At 40.9% G+C, this 19,923-nt stretch overlaps 1 protein-coding gene across 1 annotated transcript in view; it reads right to left on the minus strand.

Annotated features, from left to right (window-relative positions):
* Window positions 1-19,672, minus strand: part of Tspan12 (tetraspanin 12) — a 65,295-nt gene extending 45,623 nt beyond the window's left edge. The window contains exons 1-4 of the mRNA XM_059256526.1: window positions 19,522-19,672; window positions 18,430-18,565; window positions 6,588-6,670; window positions 5,623-5,758 (exon numbers count right to left, since the gene is read on the minus strand). Of these exons, the coding sequence (XP_059112509.1) occupies window positions 5,623-5,758; window positions 6,588-6,670; window positions 18,430-18,495 (285 nt within the window). The 5' untranslated portion in view covers window positions 18,496-18,565; window positions 19,522-19,672. The remainder of the gene's footprint in view (window positions 1-5,622; window positions 5,759-6,587; window positions 6,671-18,429; window positions 18,566-19,521) is intronic.
* Between the last annotated feature and the right edge of the window lie 251 nt (window positions 19,673-19,923).

Raw genomic sequence — 19,923 nt, forward strand, 5'->3', positions numbered from 1 at the left:
CTAATCGTCATAAATACTTTCTGAGAAGGCAAAGGTAAAACTTGATGGATGCTGAGCATGTGGAGACTAACACAGTGGACCTCAGTTTAGAAGTGGAGCCTGAAGTTGTTAGATTTGCAACTCAAAACTTCAAACCTGATAAGAAACATTCTACCTAACAGACCCACTTTAACTTGATAACTAATGTTATATATAACATTAAACTATAAAATGTCCAGCTACCTAAGAGACAATTTTAAACCAAGGGTTTGTAGAAAATTTATTACTACATAAGGATCTATTGGTTTTATATTATGGTTTTAAACAATGCCATTGAGGAAAGGAAACTCCCCCGAGGTTCTTGAAGATTTCTTTGATTTCCATGAAGGAAACTGTTCAGAGCCAGTTCAATCACTGCGTACTTTGAAGAAGCATTTGAAATGCTTCCACAAACACAGTCATCTTATTCAAGTTGTCTGGAATGATAAAGTGGAAGAATAACCTTCCTTGAAGGAATCCACAGGTCCTCCACATGTCTACCAGTTCCTTCTGACCAGCCACTGGCTACCTGTCATGTGCTGACAGGGGAGCAGAAACATTAGCTTTCCATTCTGGCAAATGATGACCTGATGGTCGCAGTCGGCTGCTGCGGACTCTCTAGGAGTGTCTGTCTGTTAGTCTGTTTACATTCCCTCTGAGCTGGCATGGCTTCGCTAATGCCTGCCTTAATAGCAGAGCAGAACCGCAATAACAAATGAATTTCATTTAGTCTCCTACTAAAGCCTTGGGGAGTACCTATCTAAAGCTTAAAACCAATTTCCATTTAACTTCAATTTCTCTTTGAAAGATTGAGGGAATTCGTGCTACTGAAATTACTTTGAAAGTCACTACATGTCCAAGTTCCTTTTCCCAATTATTTCTGACCTATGAGAAAATGAAAATGTTCTTGTTGTAATTAGAATTTAATTACTCCTAATCTATTCATAAGGATATATGTTTCTAGGGCTGGAGAAATAGCTCCATGGTTAAGAGCACTTGCTACTCTACTGGGTTTGGTTCCAAGCACCCACATGGAGGCTCACACTGATTGTAACTCCAGTTCCAGGGGATCCAATGCTCTCTTCAGACCTCTGCAGATACCAGGCACATATATGAAGTCAAACACTCATACACATGAAAATAAATCTTATTCTAAAAGAGAAATATAAAATTATGTTCTTATTCTATGATAACTTCATAGTTATTAAGATCAAATCTAGGGCTAGGCTGTAACATGTATTGTATATACAAGGCCCTGGGTTTTATCTCCAGTACCAGAAATAAAAAGACGATGGAGGAAACATTTCTAATCATAGTATGGTGTCCAGATTCTTAAAAAATACAGAATGCTCACTTAAATCTCACATAAACAATAAATAATATTTTTGGTACGTGTATATCCTGAACTTTACACATGACATACTCACATAAAAGTATTATCCATTATTTATCTTAAATTTAATTGTACAATTTGTGTCTTATTTGAACACCTTAAATCAGGGTGTTTAACCCCTTGCATCTATACACCAATAATTCAATACAAGGATTACACTAATGATCATTCATCAGAAGTTTTTGATAGGTAGCCTGTTTGTTTACAGACAGTTTGATTCCGTGTCTTTCTTAGGGGTGGAACATGGCAAAAGCAGCTTGGTTACGAGGATTTGTTTGGAAGGAGACCCTATAACTGTTTTCAACCGGACTGTTGGATGATGACTCTTTTCCTTTACTTGAATGGCATCCCAGTCCCACTGAAAGTCCTGTTTCCTTAACTGTTTAAGAGACACATCAGCTCTCAGAAATAGCAATTGTTTTGAAAAAATAAAACAAAGCAAAAATAGCTTCTTCACACTAATCTGGCTTATAAGTCTTAAAACTGAAATAAGTCCTAAAACAGGGAAACAGACACATTGGAGAACCACGTTGCACACACTTAAATATTTATATCTAAAATAAAAGGAATAAACCTCCAGTTAGTTTTCCCAATCAGGATAAAAGGCAAAGAGACACTGAGAAGGAAGCCATGATGATTGCATCACAAATATTTACCCAAGACCTACCAGTGTCACATTCTGTACTGACTTGACCCGCCCTCCCCCTTAGCCAAGCCTTGCTCTCTGTAATCTAAATCTTCCCAACAGCCAAGCTCATCCATCTACTCACACTGTACCCCAGGGACTATCTTCAGTATAATGTGCTGGTCACTCTCTCTCTCTGACCATGCTAATTTCATGACCATAACTGTATTTAATAAACATTTACTCAAACAATGGGAAAGGTGAACGGTTGCTCAAAGTATGGTAGTTTAGATTGATTTCACATAATAAGAAATTTATGACAAGGGCAACTCACTGGAATTCCAATTTGGAGAAAGGGCCCAGTAAGAACTGGCCTTGGCAAGCAGAAGCAGCAAGGTCTGAACCACAGCCACAGTCCTCAGCCTTCAGTGACCTTGAGCTGGTTACTAAGCTCTCTGAGCTACATTTAACATTTAGTTGAATAGACAGAGACTGTTGCTGTCATGTTTGAAGTCAACAACCACACCTAACATGCTTTATATGCTGCAACACACATTACAAATAACTTAGGAAAGGTCAGTAAAATAGCAAAATGTAAGTTATCCAAAGTGGCTTGTTGTGGTCTGAGTGGCAGATTCTCTATGTTAGAACTATGCAGACTCAGGGAAGTCACTTAACATCTCTGCGATCTAGATTCCCCATCTAAATTACCTGACAATAATAGTACCTATCTCACTGGAGTTATGGGGAGAACAAAGTTGATTAATTCGTGTCAGAATCTTCATATAACAATAATTGGGTAAAACTCCACAGTGTCTGGCATGAGAAGCATCTTGGAAATATTACCTATTACTTTTCTCATCATTGTCATTATTATTTCAGGAGATAACATTTCAGATAAGTCATGATGGAATGGTAATAACTAGACAAAAGTACTAAGAAAAGGACTCTTAAAGAGACAGCAAGGATAAAAGCAGGGAAAAGGGAGAAGAAGAACTGCCCAGAGATCAGCAAATACACCTTAACTAGAGAATAATGAAGTAGGTGAGAGGGTTAAAACTGACAGATGACGGCTTAGCTGTAGAAGGGTTTGATGCATGTTCCATGTGCCTGTAAAATCTTCACTACCCAACAAGGAGACTATCAAAGTCTTAGAGCATACGAAGAGGAATATAACCACGGTTGGATTGGCTTCACCGAACTACACTGGGTGAGAGTAGGCAATAGTGGAGGCAGAAAACTGTATCCTGAGAGCTTGTCCAAGAGCAAACCAAATAAGAACAAAAAATGGGCTGAGCTCCTGCACTTGTAGAAGCAGGACCCGTCGGGACTGGCTATGGCAGGGGAGCATGGGGAGAGAGCTGGGGGATAAACAGCTTGAGAAACAGCAGATACATATTAGTTGTGAGTAATGGACCACTGGGAGTTGAGAGTGCAGTTTATTTTTAGCCACGGAGAAGCTGTGCTCGGAGCTAGACAGAGCAAGGTCTAGAAGTTTGCTGTGAGGAGTGAAGCTGTAAGGAGAATGGAGACCGGAATGTCAAAGACAGTTGATAGGAGGAAGAACCAAGATGCAGGTGGCACCTATGGACTAAAAGAGCAGCCATAGCCTGGAGATACCTCATGAAAAAAGTACACACAGAAACGAAGAAGGGAGAAGAGACAGAACAGGGCAATATGGCAGATGTGCTCAACATCACCACTACAACCAGTGCTGACCCTTAAGACTATGCTTGGAGCTGTTCATCTCTGGCCTCAGAGTACCCACTGCAAACCCTGTTAGAGTTATTATCAGAGAATAGTGGAATTATCCATCTATCACGTGCACTGTTCTAATGGCAAAAAAAGTCATGCAGCATGTACATGCTCACTAAGTGTTTAAAGGATGAATGAATGAATGAATGAATGAGTTAATGTCAATAGGACCTCAGTCCTCTGTGCCACTATGTATTATAAGTCCTTTTTCCACATCACAAACTAGACATTCATTCACAAATCTGGGTCATATGTCAAGTAGCAGACAAAATTACTCTACTGGCTTTTTTTTTTTGCTAGCAATGAAACAGCCTAATAGAATACATAAATGGTTTTTTAAATGTGTTCTCAAATGTTTTTGTGGTTCCATAATATACCCGACCCCACCTCACCTCATCGTACTTTTCAAGGACTTTCCAGAGTAAAAGTTGGAAGGAAGCAGAAAATGTCAATCATGCTGAAACTGGATATAAAATAAACTGGTCTTGAGAGACCATTGTAGCATTGTGGTTGTTAAGAAGGCTGCTGAGATTTTCTTACTGTTGAAATACGTGTTTGCAGTATTCAGATTATAGGAGACATATAAAGTCATTCACATGAATTCTTAAACTTACCCAAGTATTTTAAAGACATCATAAGAACAACATGAGCTCAGAAAACCTTCTACCACTGTTCTCCTTTTCTCTATGTGCCCACACGTGAAGTAGGGCGCTGGGCACATTTTCCACCCTATGAGTATGGTTTATTTTCTACAGCTTTTTTTTTTTCTATTCTCCAACCTGGGTGTTACTCTCCAAGGAAAATACAGAGAATTTATCCAAGGTTGTTCCTGTGACATTTAAAGTTTAATTCAGCTTCACAGTAAGATTCTGTTTGAATTGGCATGGATGGGAGCCTGGCAAGCATAGATTTGAACAAGCTGGCTACGGTAAGCCCATCTGTGCTCACTCCTCCCCGACCCAGCATTCAGTGATGTCATCATGGTAACTTGAAGTCAGCCATGCTGGGAGTATTTGCCCTAAGGAAATTTTCTCAGTGCTAAAAAGTAGGTCTTTCATTTTGCCCAAAGCTCCAGTTCACCAGAAAACTACTCATTTTAAAACCTACTACAAAGAAAGGAACAGAGCTGATGAATTAATCTTTCTGGGGTCTCTCATGGCCACAATTTACGTGTTATCAGGCTCATTGCCTGATGGCATAGGAATGCCGCTTGCTTTCAGTATTCTTTTAGAAATGTACAGGTAAACTCTTTTAATTGACTCTTAATTTTTAAAGTTTAGCAGTCTTTATAAGATTAATTATAGAAGCTGAAGGAGTAAAATCAATTTAATAATTACTTTAGTACAACTCTTTCAGAGTTTAAAAGAAAAGTAAAACATTTAGACTAAAGAAACCGAGACACTCTTGTATCCACCAGACCATATAAGGCAGCATGGGGATTACGATATACCATCCATCTCATCTCACTACCTGAATTTCTAAATAGGGTAGCCAGGCGGGTTGTTAAAAAGAGAAAACTTCCATTATGACATCTCAACTCTAGCCCTGAAGGCAGGAAGGTCTGTACCACGAAAAAAAAATATTTTCAAAAGAAAAATGTCAAAACAGAGCCAGAGTGAAATAATTAAATAGCATATGTTGCCTCCCTGCCTCATTATGCAAATATAGCAAATATTTGTACCAAAGTCATCTCTTTGGAAAGAAAGGTCCCTTCTGACGGGATGCTGAATATTGATTACCTCTTAGAGTTGATAATACAGTGATGGGCTCATAACAATGCGTTATCATGTGATGCTTTACGTATAATAAAGAGGAGGTATAAACACTGTACCCATGCAAGAAGCAAGAGATTTCTCTTCACTGTTCCACAATATCCCAACATCCCCACGATGATAAGGAAACAGCAAACAGCAATCATGACAGGGTGCACCACGGGGAAGTAAGTCAAGATGACCGCCTCTTCTACCCTAAAAGAGGAAGATCATATCACAAGATAAATAGAACATTATCAAAAAGATCAAAAATGCTCCCCAGACCCAGACACTGAACAAATGCCACCATAAGCTGTGGTTCTGCAAATTAGCATCCTTCAAAAGCTGGTGACTTTTATTGCTTCATTTACTTTTGCTTTAGTTTTATGGTGTTCTAATGTAGGCGTTAGTGTTTCTACCCCAACACATTTTAAATATAGGCTCCAAAGCACTAGCCTAAGGAAATCACATGAGGTCCCAACCAGGGGTATTGCCCTCTTCTTTGATCTTGGAATCTCTATAGCACTTTTATTCTCCCTCATAACTAATCATTTTCTAATGGGAAGAAAACAGGAACGCCTAGGAAAATTGAGGTATAGTTTGCTAGGACATACGTAGTCATTAACCAGAGTCTGTGATAGTGACCATAATGAAACTTAGCCATTACTCAGTGCTTATAAGCTCTGTTATATTAAGGAATTTTCGAAAAGGTTTCTTCTCACTTGATCCTTACCATGACTCAGAGTAGTATACATTACAGTCTCCACTCAGAGACCAGGACAAACCAGGCAACTTGAGCATTACTAATCACAGAACTGTCCATGTAAATGTATTGTTACCTGATGTCCCTCAGGACTAGTGGCATCCCTTAATGAGAATGTGAAAAAAAATGTAAATTCCAGCAAATAAGTTGCTGGTGCAGGAAAAGGTGTTCTTCAAGATGCTGTAGGAGAACTGTTCAATGAACAAGTCAGAGCAAAGATGTTTAAAAACTGGGATCTGGGGAGATCAAGTGAAAGAATTCAATAGGCAATAATAGACCTACCTTGTTTCTGCAGTTAAAGTCAAAACATTATTCAGGTAGTCCCTCATCCAAGCAGAAACAGCCAAGACACTGATGGACATTAACTAAGGAGAAGAAATAACAAACTTGTTACCAGAGATGTATGGAGCACTCACTTGAAGATTAACAATCTTAAACGAAGGGTTTGTTATATAATTTTTATATTTTTCCTAATTACCTATTGGCTTTCTATTGAATCTTATTGACCATAAATATCTGACCAGTCCATTTAGTCATCACACGTACATTAAATAGAATGTATGCAAACAGGATACAGACAAGTGAGCTCTTAATGGGTGGCTTCAAGTTCAGTGAGGAAACTTCCTAAGAACAGCTCAACTTCTAAATGTATAAGATGAACCTAAAGCTCTCATTCTTAAACACAATGGAGCAATTAAATATGGTTACTGAACAATTAAATATTGTCAAAAAGGGTCACGGGCCACCAAAAAAAGAGCTTCTATTGACTAAAACCCAAACAAAGTGGACATTAGAATGATAGCAATAGCAATAAATGCAATGGTTTGAAAGACTGCTATGTTCCAAAATCAGTGGAGATCATTATAGCGTGATAGACACTCAAATCACTATTCAGAAAAAAAGACATGAACCACTTGTTTATTTTTATTCTATTTTTCTTATATGAAGTAAAGGCAGAACCAAAGACTGGGTGAGATTTTTAATAGTGGAATTGCTAGTCATGCATGCAGCCATTATACGCAGTGACACCATTTAACAACTTCTCCTGAAATACTGGAGCTACACAGGAAATTCTTCAATGCCAGACAAAATTAGCAGATCAGACATTCTCAGTCTCATCTGTACATTAGAGTCACCCAGGACTCAAACGTTCTCTGAGCCAACAGTAGACCAGCCCCTGGAGCAGGAACAAAGCATCATCAGTATGACAGTTTCACAGTCATTCCAATTCATTTGCAGGGCTGAGGACCACTGTAGCAATGAAAGGCTGAGAGAGGCGTGGAGAATGAGAAGACCAGACTGCAGGTACCAGACCCAACTGACCCATCTAGTTCAATAAGAGAGACAATCAGACACTGTGGGTCTCATGATCTGAGCAACCAGCAGTACCCAAATATATATAATGTGTTTTTATCAAAGTGTCAATCTTGAACCCAATTAAGCACCAACTGTATCAGTATATGGGAACAAACTACAAGGTATAGATCTAACCACCATCGCTAGGATACAGTAAATAAAGTCAAGAACATGAAATTATTTCACAAGACAAACAAGATTGTTTCTTCTTCAGTTTAAAAAGTAGACAGTGAAATATAAATTTTAAAAAAAGAAAAGCTGTTAAAGATTAAAAGAAGTTCAAGAGATTGCCTAATGCAGTATGTTGGTTTGCTTTGAACTCTGATTCCAACAAATCAATTGCAAAGACATTTACAGACAACAGGTGAAATTTTAACATTGATTAGATATTTAAAAATACTAAGAACTTAGCCTGGCGGTGGTGGCACACGCCTTTAATCCCAGCACTCGGGAGACAGAGCCAGGCAGATCTCTGTGAGTTTGAGGCCAGCCTGGGCTACCGAGTGAGTTCCAGAAAAGGCACAAAGCTACACAGAGGAACCCTGTCTCGAAAAACCAAAAACAAACTAACAAAACAAAACTAAGAACTTGACTATTCTTTTAGGTCTGAATACAAATTTGTTTTATTTTTAAAGGTCCCTTACTTTCTAGAGATCTATTGTAAATTGTGGATTAAATTTAACTATGACTGAGAGGCAGTAATAAAGAACCATGTCCCGCAGGTAAGGTTAGCTGAAAGTTGAGCAGGGTGTGTTGGCATCTACTGACATTCAGCAATGAGGAAATTGGGGTTAATTATAGCCCTTTCAAGTTGAAATGTGTTTTAAAATTGTCATAACTCAAAAATGCAAGAAAGACAAAACTACCTAAAACATGTTGGTAATGATTCTGCCCGAAAACCTTTGCTAAAAAGGGAAAGTTGGCTCCTGAGTTCTGAAGATTTCCCTATTTTTATCTGAAGTCTTTTCAAAATGTGTCTTTGTTTTCTTAAACATAGTATACCATTCAAAAAATTGGACTTAACTGGATTTTTAACATGTCTGGCATTTTGATGAACATCTGTCATTTCAGAGTTAATGCTGAGGGGATAGCCATCTAAGATGATAATGACTCTGAGCTGATGCACACACTGACCTTGAGACAGGCTCTCTAGATAAAGCTTCCAAGGAGCTCACATCCTCCCAGCCATGAAGAATGACTCTGCTGGGAAGCCAGTGGATGAATTCACTATCCCATCACTTGTTTACAAAACTGTATTACACACCTTTCATCTCACATCTACTTGGCGATATGTGGGATTTTAGCTTGTAAATGTCACAGGGTTAGGATATTTCATTATTTTAAATTATTTTGCAGCTATAAAGAACCCTTTTATTGCTCTCCAAAGTAAGAAATGATCTTTGTATCTCCATCCTTGAATGGCTTTCTTTTTTCTTTTTGATCATTTTGAGAATTTCCTACATGAGTATAATGTGTTTTAATCATATCACCCACCCCTTCTTCTCGCCCATCCAACTCATCCTTGTGTTTCTTAGTCCATTTTCAACATTACAGTCCTGAGTCTTCACTATGTAAAATTGATTAACAGTGGCTGTCACTAGACACAGTTCTTCCACTTATAGAAAACAAAAAAGGAGAGAAAGAAAGAAATAGAAAAAAGGAACTCATTTCTTTTGAACTGTATGTTTCAAGACATTTATTAAAAGGCAGGGTGAATAAAACCTTGGCTTTGAAGTCATTATTCCATTCAAAGAATATACATTGATCTTGGCCAAGTACTGTGCTATGTGCTAGAGACACACTAATGAGAAGAAACTGATACTATCTCTATGATGCAATTAACTAAAGGAAAAGGACACACACTACCAACTCATCGGAGGTGTGAATGGACAACTGCAAACTGTACTAAGTGCAGGGGAAAAAAAAAACACTACACGAAGCTTTAACAACTCCTAATCCACAGGGTCAAAGGGGTTTCTCTAGGGTAGCTGAGATCTGTAGAGCAATGTCAAGTTAATTAGGAAGGAAAAGGATAAAAAGAACTTTCCAGTCAAAGAGAAGAGCATAGGTTCCAGAGTGCAAGGCCGAATGATATGTTCAGGAAAGGGAAATTGCTCCTGGTGGGAATGCACAAGCAGGCAGGAGTCAAGTAACAACCTTCAAAGACACCTGAAAGGTGTGTGTCCTTGACCATGATGACAATGGGAAGCCATTGAACTCTGAACTCCAAGTAGGAACCCCAGTTCCATACCTTTTCAGCTGATAACTTTTGGTATGACATTTAATCTTTCCTTAGTCTTAAGTTTTTTTTCTCTTTTACAGCATCATTAAAAAAAAATCTGCTTTATAGAAGATTCTTTTGATGAAATGGGCCCAAATATATTATCTACTATTATCACATATCACTTTTGACCTAAGAGTTTCTCTTAATCTTTCTCAATGTAAAAGTATTCCCAAATCAGTTCAGAAATGAAATTACGGGATATGTTAAGTCTACCAAGTGGACAGCACAGAGGGCCACTGGATGGCCATTCTCAATCTTAGCATGTCTAAAGCTGATCTCAGCTCCTCTAGCTCTTTTGTGCCCCTCACGCTGTTTACAAGCCTAGTGAATGGAGTAATGAACCCTTCAATCACATCAACTGGCAACTTGGCAGACAGCCTGAACCTCTCCTTCCTTGCTGGACATTTAATTAGTTTTGAATCCTTCGCACGGTTCCTGAGAGGTGTCTGGCAAATCCCTCCCCATCTCCTGCTGCTTCAGGCTAGTTCAAGCCTCCATCCTCTCTTGACAGGATGTAGCAATCACCTTCATAAGATATATCTCCAGCTCATAGACGCCTATTCCACAATGCAGGATCAAGAATGCTTCAGCACATACCTGTCCCTACGCTATTCCCCAACTCCTACTGCCTCTTCCCTCGTCTCCCTCCTAGAGAACAAAGTTTAAATGCCTTGCAGAGGTCACACAAGGCCCTCCTACTCACTCCTTAATCTAGTTCTTCAATCCTGTTTGCTGCCAGCTCCTTCCCATACTTGAACAATGATGGAAGTCCTTGCAAAGGGCACCGTGCACACCTCCCAATGTTCCATGTCGGCTTTTGCAGTTGCCTCTGCCCCGCCCCGGCCTTCCAGTCCTCAGAAGCAAAGTAACCTCCACTTCTCCTTGAACACTAGTCCAAACATCTGTCAGAGTGGAAAGACTGTCTCCAGCCTCCCTCTGTACCCACAGCACTCTGAATGCTCTCTCCACAGTCCTGGGGGAGCCTCTATCTCATTTTCTGTTTTACCTACCCATCTGAAGAGTACTCACTCAGTAGTAGGGCCTAATACCAGTTAGGTGAGTGAACGGGAAAAGAATTAAAATGAATGGAAATGTTTTCTGCTTTCTACGTAAGATGAATGTATTAGAGATCTTTAACAAAATGAGATGCTTTAACAGAACAAAACTTCACGTGCTAGAAACTTTCCGTAGGGAGATGCTGGCCAAATGACAATGTAATGATTTACAATGCAGGTTAGAAACCAGTATAGGAGTGCTTTAAACTGTAAACTTTACATTCTCCCACGCGTCACTGTGTATGTGGACAGGTGTCTAGCAAACATCGCCGCAGTGTCTGGAACACAAGTCAAAATAAATATCAACACAAAGCCTTCTACCACAGCAAGCAAGCACCTTTGAGAACAAATGGCTTAAAGGCCTAAAACAACCTCATCCTGAGAGAGTGATTTCACCCACTGAGGCTCAGAAAGTGGCAACAGAAGGCACAAACACAAACGGAACATGGCTACACCGAGGAACTAAACCCAAATGAGACGGAATCATTTCACTAAGTCATCCTGACATTATGTAACCCAGAAGTGTAACTTACAGGAGCAACTCACATTGCTAACTCAATCACGGTATTTTCTGTGAATTCTCCAAATTAGTTTTTATGTTGTTTTAGACTTAACATTGCCTCTTTTTGTACTAAGCAAATAAAATACCATGTGTATTTATGGGGTATTCATATTGTAATTTATGAATTTGATACATATGGATCAAATCAGGGACATAATTATTCACCTGTTACTCATGATCTCCAGTACTGTCATGTATTGTCTAAACATCTAAGAAATATGTAGAAAATAACACAATTATTACTTCATAGATATGCCCCTGTCGTTTGCTGCATCCTGTCTTGTGAAGTGCTTAAGAAAAATGCTAGCTCTCCACAAATAATTAGAAATATCTGTATTGAAAGCATGGTCTGATTTCTCCTGAATCTAATTATGTGGGTAGGAGTGCTAAATCAAGTTGTTTTACAAATCAGAACTGTGTGTGTATCCACATTTTCTCAGTTGTGTTATGAAGCATATATCTATAGTTTGCACAAACTAGGCCACTGCTGAACACAAAGCTTTGGAATTCTTCAACTGTTTATATAAATCATAGAACATGGCAGAGGTGAAGATTCTCTTCAAGAATGATAACTGTCTAGACCTACCTTCCTGAGCTTTCCTTTTATGTGTCAACTCTGTTAGCAAGGATAGAATGTCAGCGAGGTCTAGATCTTAGCTCTCCTGTCTCCACAAAGAGCACGCAGACAAAGAACCCAGGCCTTTGGAAGCTCCATCTACTCATCTTGTAAATGCTGAGACTGAAGCAAGAGCATTGCTTCTTTAAAAATGACTTTTTATTTGTTTAAAAGTAAAATAAATTCTTGCTGGTTTGGAGGCTGAAGCCACATGTTCCCATGATACCTCCGCCCCTGCCCTGCGTGCCTTCCCAGCTTCCCTTGTTGGAGTGGGTGACAGAAGAGAAGAGTACAAACGATGAAACTATTTGTCAACATCTTGAAAGAATAGACAATGTTAATAATGGCCAGAGAAGATTGAGAAATTACTCACGGGCATCATTTCAGCACAGACTGCATTAATCAGCAGTGGCAATCAATAGCACCCAGAATAACAGTTCGGAATGAGAGTTTTCATACATCATCATCTCTCCCTACATAGGATGACTTCCATCCCCTGGACCAGAGAGACTCACTTTTAAGTCTCCGGTGTGCTGGTATAATTAGCGGAGGCATCATCTCCATTCTCAAAATCACACTGGTTTACAAGAGAATGAATATGGTCATGAAAGAAAGGTAGAATGTTTCATTCGGCACTACAGTTTCAGCCAGCTGCAGTCAACTCCACTGTTCCAGCGTGCTAGCTTAGAGTTATTCCTTGAGTGATGTTGGCAGGATGGGTGAGGAACCAATGTTCCTCTCTCCAGTGGGAGTGGATGTAATCCAGAACCTACCATCTACTCCACAGAAGCATTCCATGAGGTACACAGGGACTCAAGCCTGTGACAGCTGAAACATACTGTATTTTTAAAATACTAGTTTTGCCTTGATTAATTTTTTTTCATGGTGGAAATTTACTTTTAAGAAAGCTCAAAAAAATAACATGGCTTTTCACCACCACTTAGGAAGAGTTGTTTATTTTTTAAGCCGTTGAATGCCATTCATAGTATGAAGTTAAGAGTATCAATTTTAAAAGAATTTTAATATGACAAAATAACTACTTTTTTAGATAAACTCCCACTTGCCCAGAGTGTAACTTTTTAAGGAGTACATAGTAGAAAAGCATCTCACCACAGATGCTGATGTCCAGAAAACACAAGGAGAATTCCTCTCCCACCTGCTGATTCTTCATCTATCCCCAGCCCATCCCTAAACCATGAACAAGATTTCCTGTTCACTTTTTAGTCATTCCAGGTCTCTTTTCATGTTTACTCAGGGAAAGTCCACTCTGAGTATCTTTTAAAATGGTAAGCAAACACCAATGACACTCATATGAAAAGTGAAATGGGAGTTGAACATTGCAGAAAGGGTAGCACACTTTTAGAAAATTAAAAACAAATACACATTTTGTGAAATACAAAGTGCTTTCCATTTTCACAAACTTTAAAAAAGTCATACTTATTTCTCTTTATAATAACAGACACATATCACCTAAGAATAATGCCCATATCAGAAAGCTATAGAAGTCATTTTTAAAACAGAAGAAAGCTTTCAGTTCTTTAAATAATGTGTCCTTTGAACAGGAAGTGTGTGATGCTTCAGATAAAAATAATCTCCATCCTTTCAGCATCTTGGGCAGCAAGAAGCATCGTCTCCAGAGAGCTCTCAGCAGCAGAGATCCAGTATCAAGCACTCCCTGTGTGCGGCTCCCCACACAGCTACACAGCACCCATGAAACACTAGGCACCAGAGTCTATCCTTTGTCCCTCGGCAACCACAGCAGGGTCAAGCTTCCTCATAAGGCGGAAGACACTCAACAGACAGCAGGGCAGAGTGACAGCTCCTTGGGAATGAAGAGAACACAGAGCACTGGGGTCTGAGGACCTGTGGATCGCTTCCTCTTAAACACGTCGACACCTCGTACTTAGGAAAGTTAATACTCAAGATCTATGCTTTTCCTTAAAGATTTTTCAGTTCTGAGAATAGCAAAACAAAAATTATATAGGTTGTCTATGTTTTCTCAATTAAGATGTATTGTTCTCTTCTGCGGAAAAAGCAAAACAAAACAAACAAACAAACAAAAAAAGAACCTCACTGTGGGGAAAAGGGGATTGAATGTCAATACAATACATAAAAGGTACGAGTCTGTCAATTTAAAATGTGAAGTGGTGAGCCGGGCGGCAGTGGCGCACACCTTTAATCCCAGGACCGTGGAGGCAGAGCCAGGCAGATCTCTGTGAGTTCAGGGCCAGCCTGGTCTACACAGGACAGGCACCAAAACTACACAGAGAAACCCTGTCTCGAAAAAAAAAACCCAAAAAAACAAAACAAAAACAAAAAAAAGAAGAAGCATAGAAGGTTCTACTTTGGAGCCCTATGAGTAACAAGGGAAGGTGTGCCAATTTGCAAGTGAGAGAGAGAGTAACTATCCCCTCTCTGTAGTCAGAATGTGAAGTCTGATTTAGGAAATGGGATGTAGATATCCCATTCGTTTGTCCTACTTGTAATACCAAAGATAACTAAGGGAATGGCTCAGACCAATTATATGACAGAGAAACTTCATTAACATGTTGAGAGCCAGGGACGTAACTCAGTGGCAGAGTACTTGCCTGGCATGTCCAAGGCCCTCATTTCAATTCCAGCACGCATGCGCGTGCACAAACACACACACACACACACACACACACACACACACACACACACACACCTGTGTGCAAGGGCACACAGAGAAGCTGAGCCTGAAGTTAGCAGCATGCTCTGGTGACTTTCATGCACTTTGTGGACTGAGAGGCCAGCTCTAGAGGTCTTGGAATGAGCAGGTGGACAGCCAATCCTTCCCCACTGAGGAGGTTTACTTGACATCACTGAAAATACATTCAGCATGGTTCCCAGCAGTATAGCTTTTCTACACAGGGATAAATAAACAAAGCTGGACCTGGACTTCCTGTTCTGATGCTTCCTAGCAAGTTACTGGACTCATCTGAGTACTGCTTTATCTTAAAAAAAAAAAAAAAAAGAAGAAGAAGAAGGAGAAGAAGGAGAAAGAAAGCGTGTGTGTGGAGCAGTGAGGAAAATTAGAAGGTGCAAACCCAGGGACAGGCCCAGTAAAGGGGCTGAAAGCTGCCCTGAGCTGGTCAAAAAGGAAACTATTTTGCTTTCTCTCTAAAAGACACTGCCAGCTTTTCCAAAGTTAGAATAATTTCATAAGAGTTTAACAAATATTTCAGAAGGTTTTTTTTTGTTTATCTGCTGCTTTGTTTTAATTTTTGAAACAAAGTTTCATTTTTATCCAAGAGCTGGCTTAGACCTCTTACCTAACCAGGCTGAACTTGAACTCACAGCAATCTTCCTGTCTCAGCCTTCCTACTGCTAGGATTGCAAGCATGAGCCACCATGCCTAGTCCTGTGGATATTTTTAACTGAATAAAAAATAAACTTCACTACATTTCAGTCAGAAAAGGCTTACCACACAAGCCTAAGTACCCGAGTTCAACTGAATCCATATGCAGGTGGAAGAAGGGTGTGACATCCACCCACAGGCCACGACACTGGCAGACCCACAAACACATCACACACACACACACACACACACACACACCCCACATACTTTTTTTTTTATCTTAAATTCTATATGGAAAAAGAAACCTTAACCAAGACAAAAGGTGTTGGCACTATAAAAGAACACATACCCGTCTACAGAATATTTGTATTTAAAAAAAGCTATAAAGATGTGTTTCACTACAGGTGGTAATTCTTGCAGGCATTGGGAGAGGTCAAAGGTAAAGTAATAGTAACATAATACTTTCCATTTTCAGATTGTCCGATATTGAAAAGCACAGTATTCCTAACAAAGCGGCAACAGATACTTTGTTACAAACAATAAGATATGTTGATGACCTTACTTCTAAGCTATAGAATGCCGAAACAAGGTTACTAAATCAAAAGCACAGTGGTGGTTGGGGGGGGGGGGGGGACGTGGCAGCAGCAGCGGTTCTCACCAGGACAATAATAATTACCACTCCTGCTACCAGGAATAGTAGCAATCCACTTCCTGTTTGTCTCCTTGAGGAGATTAGCAAGATTGTGGTAACCGTGCTGGCCACACAGCTCCTAAACAGACAGCACCATATGCCACTGTTCTGAATGCTCAGCACACCCCTAAAACTACAGGAACCGGTTTACCTATTTTAAAGACGAGAAAACCAAGGCACTAAATTTACCTAGCAAATACATGCTAACCACATAGGAACTACTTTGTAGTTTCGTATTTTACTGACGTTAGCTACACTTCTGTCTTTGTGTGACTGCTGTCCTCACATGTATTCTGGTATAAGCAATCTCATGTCTACGACAATTATAAAAATAATGAAATGAAAAATCATGAACATACATGAAAATGAATACATACATGTGGATAGCAATAAGTAATGGTACTTCTGTCTAAAACAAATTAAAACGCAGGGGAAGGCATGCTGGATTGTTACAGAGGAGATATTGGAGGGGAGAAAGCAGGGCTGGAGACAGAGCAGGTAACAATCTAGATAAACACGCAAATCATAACACCCATACTTTCACAGTCAGAAAGTTGAAGGACAGGCTAACAGTAAAAGAATAACACTTAGCAGTCCCTGGCAGCATAAAGGGGCCTGCAAATGATTAAGTGGGGGTGGTTTAAAGCAAATTTCATTATTCAGAAGAGTAATACCTTTGCAGAATGATTTGGGTATTTTCCCCAATGGAAGAAAAAATGAAGAAATTCCCCCAAACGCTTTATTATTTTTTTAATTGAACAACAAACAAGAGATCTTGTTAGTGAGGAGATTCAGAGGTGAGTAGGGGCTGCGTGTTAAAGGCACTGTCTAGGTGCCGGCGAGCTTAGCCCTGTCCCTGGCACCACCATCGGAATAGCTGACCTCTGACATGCCATTTCACTGGCTCTCAATTTCCTGATTTACAAAGAAAGGAAGTTCAACAGGCCTTCCATAAAGGTTCCTTTAGTGAGAAACTGCAACGGTAACAAATCTGTCACTAGAAAGCATAATGTAGGCAAGTCAAAACCCAGCAATAGGAGTAATAATACACATTTTACAGAGTTCAGAGTCTTAATACTTGATAGCTAAATCAGTAATTTAATGACCCACTTTAAAATATGTCCTTTTAGAACTGAAAAGTACAGTAAGATCAATTAGTGATTTTTCCATTTCCAAATGCCAGATGTAACTACTCGATGCTTTAATTTTCATATTGACTTTTTAAAAGTTGTCATTTTGGATATGGTTCAGATGACTTATTAACGACTTAATTTGTCATCTAAGAATGGTGTCAATCCTAAAGGAGCAATTTAACAGAAACGCCATCCTCTAGAGACCTGATATAATAGCTGTCAGGAAACAAGGGGGCTGGCCAATGCTGGGCAGACGACAGACAGAGAAATAAATAAACTGCACACTAAAATTTCCAGCAGGAAATGTTGAATGTAAATTACTGAAAGGAAACGAAAGTGGCAAAAGAGAATCTGCTGAAGCATGACAGCATTCTGAAGTAGCGTTCACAGTTTTAATATTTACATTTTTCTAAGCATTATAAATAATACAGTATCAACACTTTATGAAAGCATGAAGTGTCACTAACTCATGCAGCATAATTTCCATGGGCCTGTTAAACTTTATGTATTTTGTTTCCTTAAACGGCTGTGTCTTTTTTTTTTTTTCTCAAAAGCATACATAAAATTCCTCAAACATCCCAACTTAGGAACAGTTATGCGAAAACCACCTTTTAGACTGTATGGAATTCCTTTTAAAAACCTATTTAGACTTCTGATAGGATCTCTAGGTACGAATCCTTCTAAAGACATATTAAGACCGTTTGCCCCAACCAGTTTTTATAGGCTCAGAGTTATGACGTAAAGAAAAAATGCAAGGCTTGCACAGTTATCTAAAAGTCCTGCAAACTAGCAGTTCCCGAGTAGTATGTCATAATTATCTTATCTACCAGTACAAGCACGTGCATTTATTTATATCCTTAGATTAGCTTCAAGTCTAACGTTACTGGCACTTGTGTACAGGAGCGGACTTTTTTTCTAATTGCAGATGGAACTTGAGCTAGATCAAAGGCATTTTAAGAAGGTCAAATTTTCCTTCTCTGAAAAACAGAGGATGTGATCTCACGTCGTTAATTAATGCTGAGCCATGGCCCTTGGCGCCTTCTCTGGTGGTGCAGAAAACCAGGTCCAGCCATGCTCACCTGCTGGGATGGTGGAACTGTAGACTTACCCAAAAGAGCAGGTTGAGGGCGTAGAGCAAACAGCGCAAACACTTCACGGAATCTTCTCTGGCCATTTTGACTCTCCGGAGGGAGAAGCCCCATCCTTTCACCACATCCTACCGGGACAGGCAAAGCAGCCGCGATCTGCAGGGGCAGGCACAGCAGAGAACTAACTTCACAGCAAGTGCGCCCCTCTGCCAGCCTAGTGTTCTGCTGGCCCTCGGATGGGTCCCCAAGATCCCCAAGCCTAGTTTATTCGAGACATCGTCTCATCAAAAGTCATTTGTTAGAGTCATAAAGGGAACAAAACTCCCAAAAGTTCAGATAACACCTGCTGCCAAGAGAAAAGGCTGACTCTCGGGATGAATGAAAGTGTACAGTAAACCGGTTCCCAGGAGACCTGCGGCCCGGCCTCCTGCATTCTGATGAGACTTTCTTTGCTCCCTCCCAGGGGACTGTTCGTTCGCAACTGTCCTGAAGGTTACAAACCTTTAAGTCTCTGGAGATGCCACAGGCTCTACTGCTACCCTCACTCCCCCAGAGGACACACACACACACACACACACACACACACACACACACACACACACAGCAGAGTGAACCGGAGCACACAAGTGCCCTTTCTCAACAGGACAATTCCTGAGTCCCAGCTCCGCGCTCCCCGCCCCACCACCAGGTCGCACAGCCCGGGGTGTGAACTCGGGGGACCACAGGGGGCGCAGCGCGGAACTAGGATTCCGCCCCGGGACTAGGGTTTCTTTGGGAGAATGTGAGAAACACTGTTTGTCGTCCGGGAATAATGGATGAGCCCGGGGCGGGGTGGCGGGGTGGGAGGGTGGCCGGGAGGGGACTTTGGGGAATCAGGGAGGGTGCAGTTGTGCCCACTCCGGGAAGGTCATTAACCCACCCCCCAACCTCAGGGCCCTGCACGCCGCCGCGACCCTGAGGTCCCAGCCGCCCGCAGAGCACAAAGCCCGCGCGGTCAGGCAAAGCCACAGCGGCCGCGCGCCCCCGGCAGGTCGCACCGTGCAGCGCAGAAGCCACTCCGGCGGGCTGCGGAGAGCGCGGGCAGGATAGATGCAGGACTTCTGGCCACTCACCTTCCGAGCCGCGCTCCCGCCGGGGGACAGTCGGGTACACACGGCGGACACTCATCCGGGCAGGGACGCTCCTCCCGGAGAGCCAAAGGGTGGCATTGGCTCCAGCAGCAGACGCTTCCTTGTCTTACTCTCCCCAGCCGTCGCCGTCGCTGACTCCTGGGAAAAAGAAAAAGGAAAAAAAAAAAAAAAAAAAAAAGTGCCGGGCAGCAGTCGCTGGAAAGTCTCTGCTAAGCCACCTCCCAACACCGCTGTCCCTCCCAAGTCCTCGCCAAGTCCGGACGAGGCAGCCGCGGCAGCCAGGGCCAGCTGCACAAACTCTCAGCGCATGCTCGGCCGCTGGCTGCCGGGTTGGGTCCTAGTGGGTGTTTCTTGTCCCTCTCACCCAGAGTGACACCCCAGAGG

Source organism: Peromyscus eremicus, chromosome 3 (genome assembly GCF_949786415.1).
Source record: "Peromyscus eremicus chromosome 3, PerEre_H2_v1, whole genome shotgun sequence".
NCBI lineage: Eukaryota > Metazoa > Chordata > Mammalia > Rodentia > Cricetidae > Peromyscus > Peromyscus eremicus.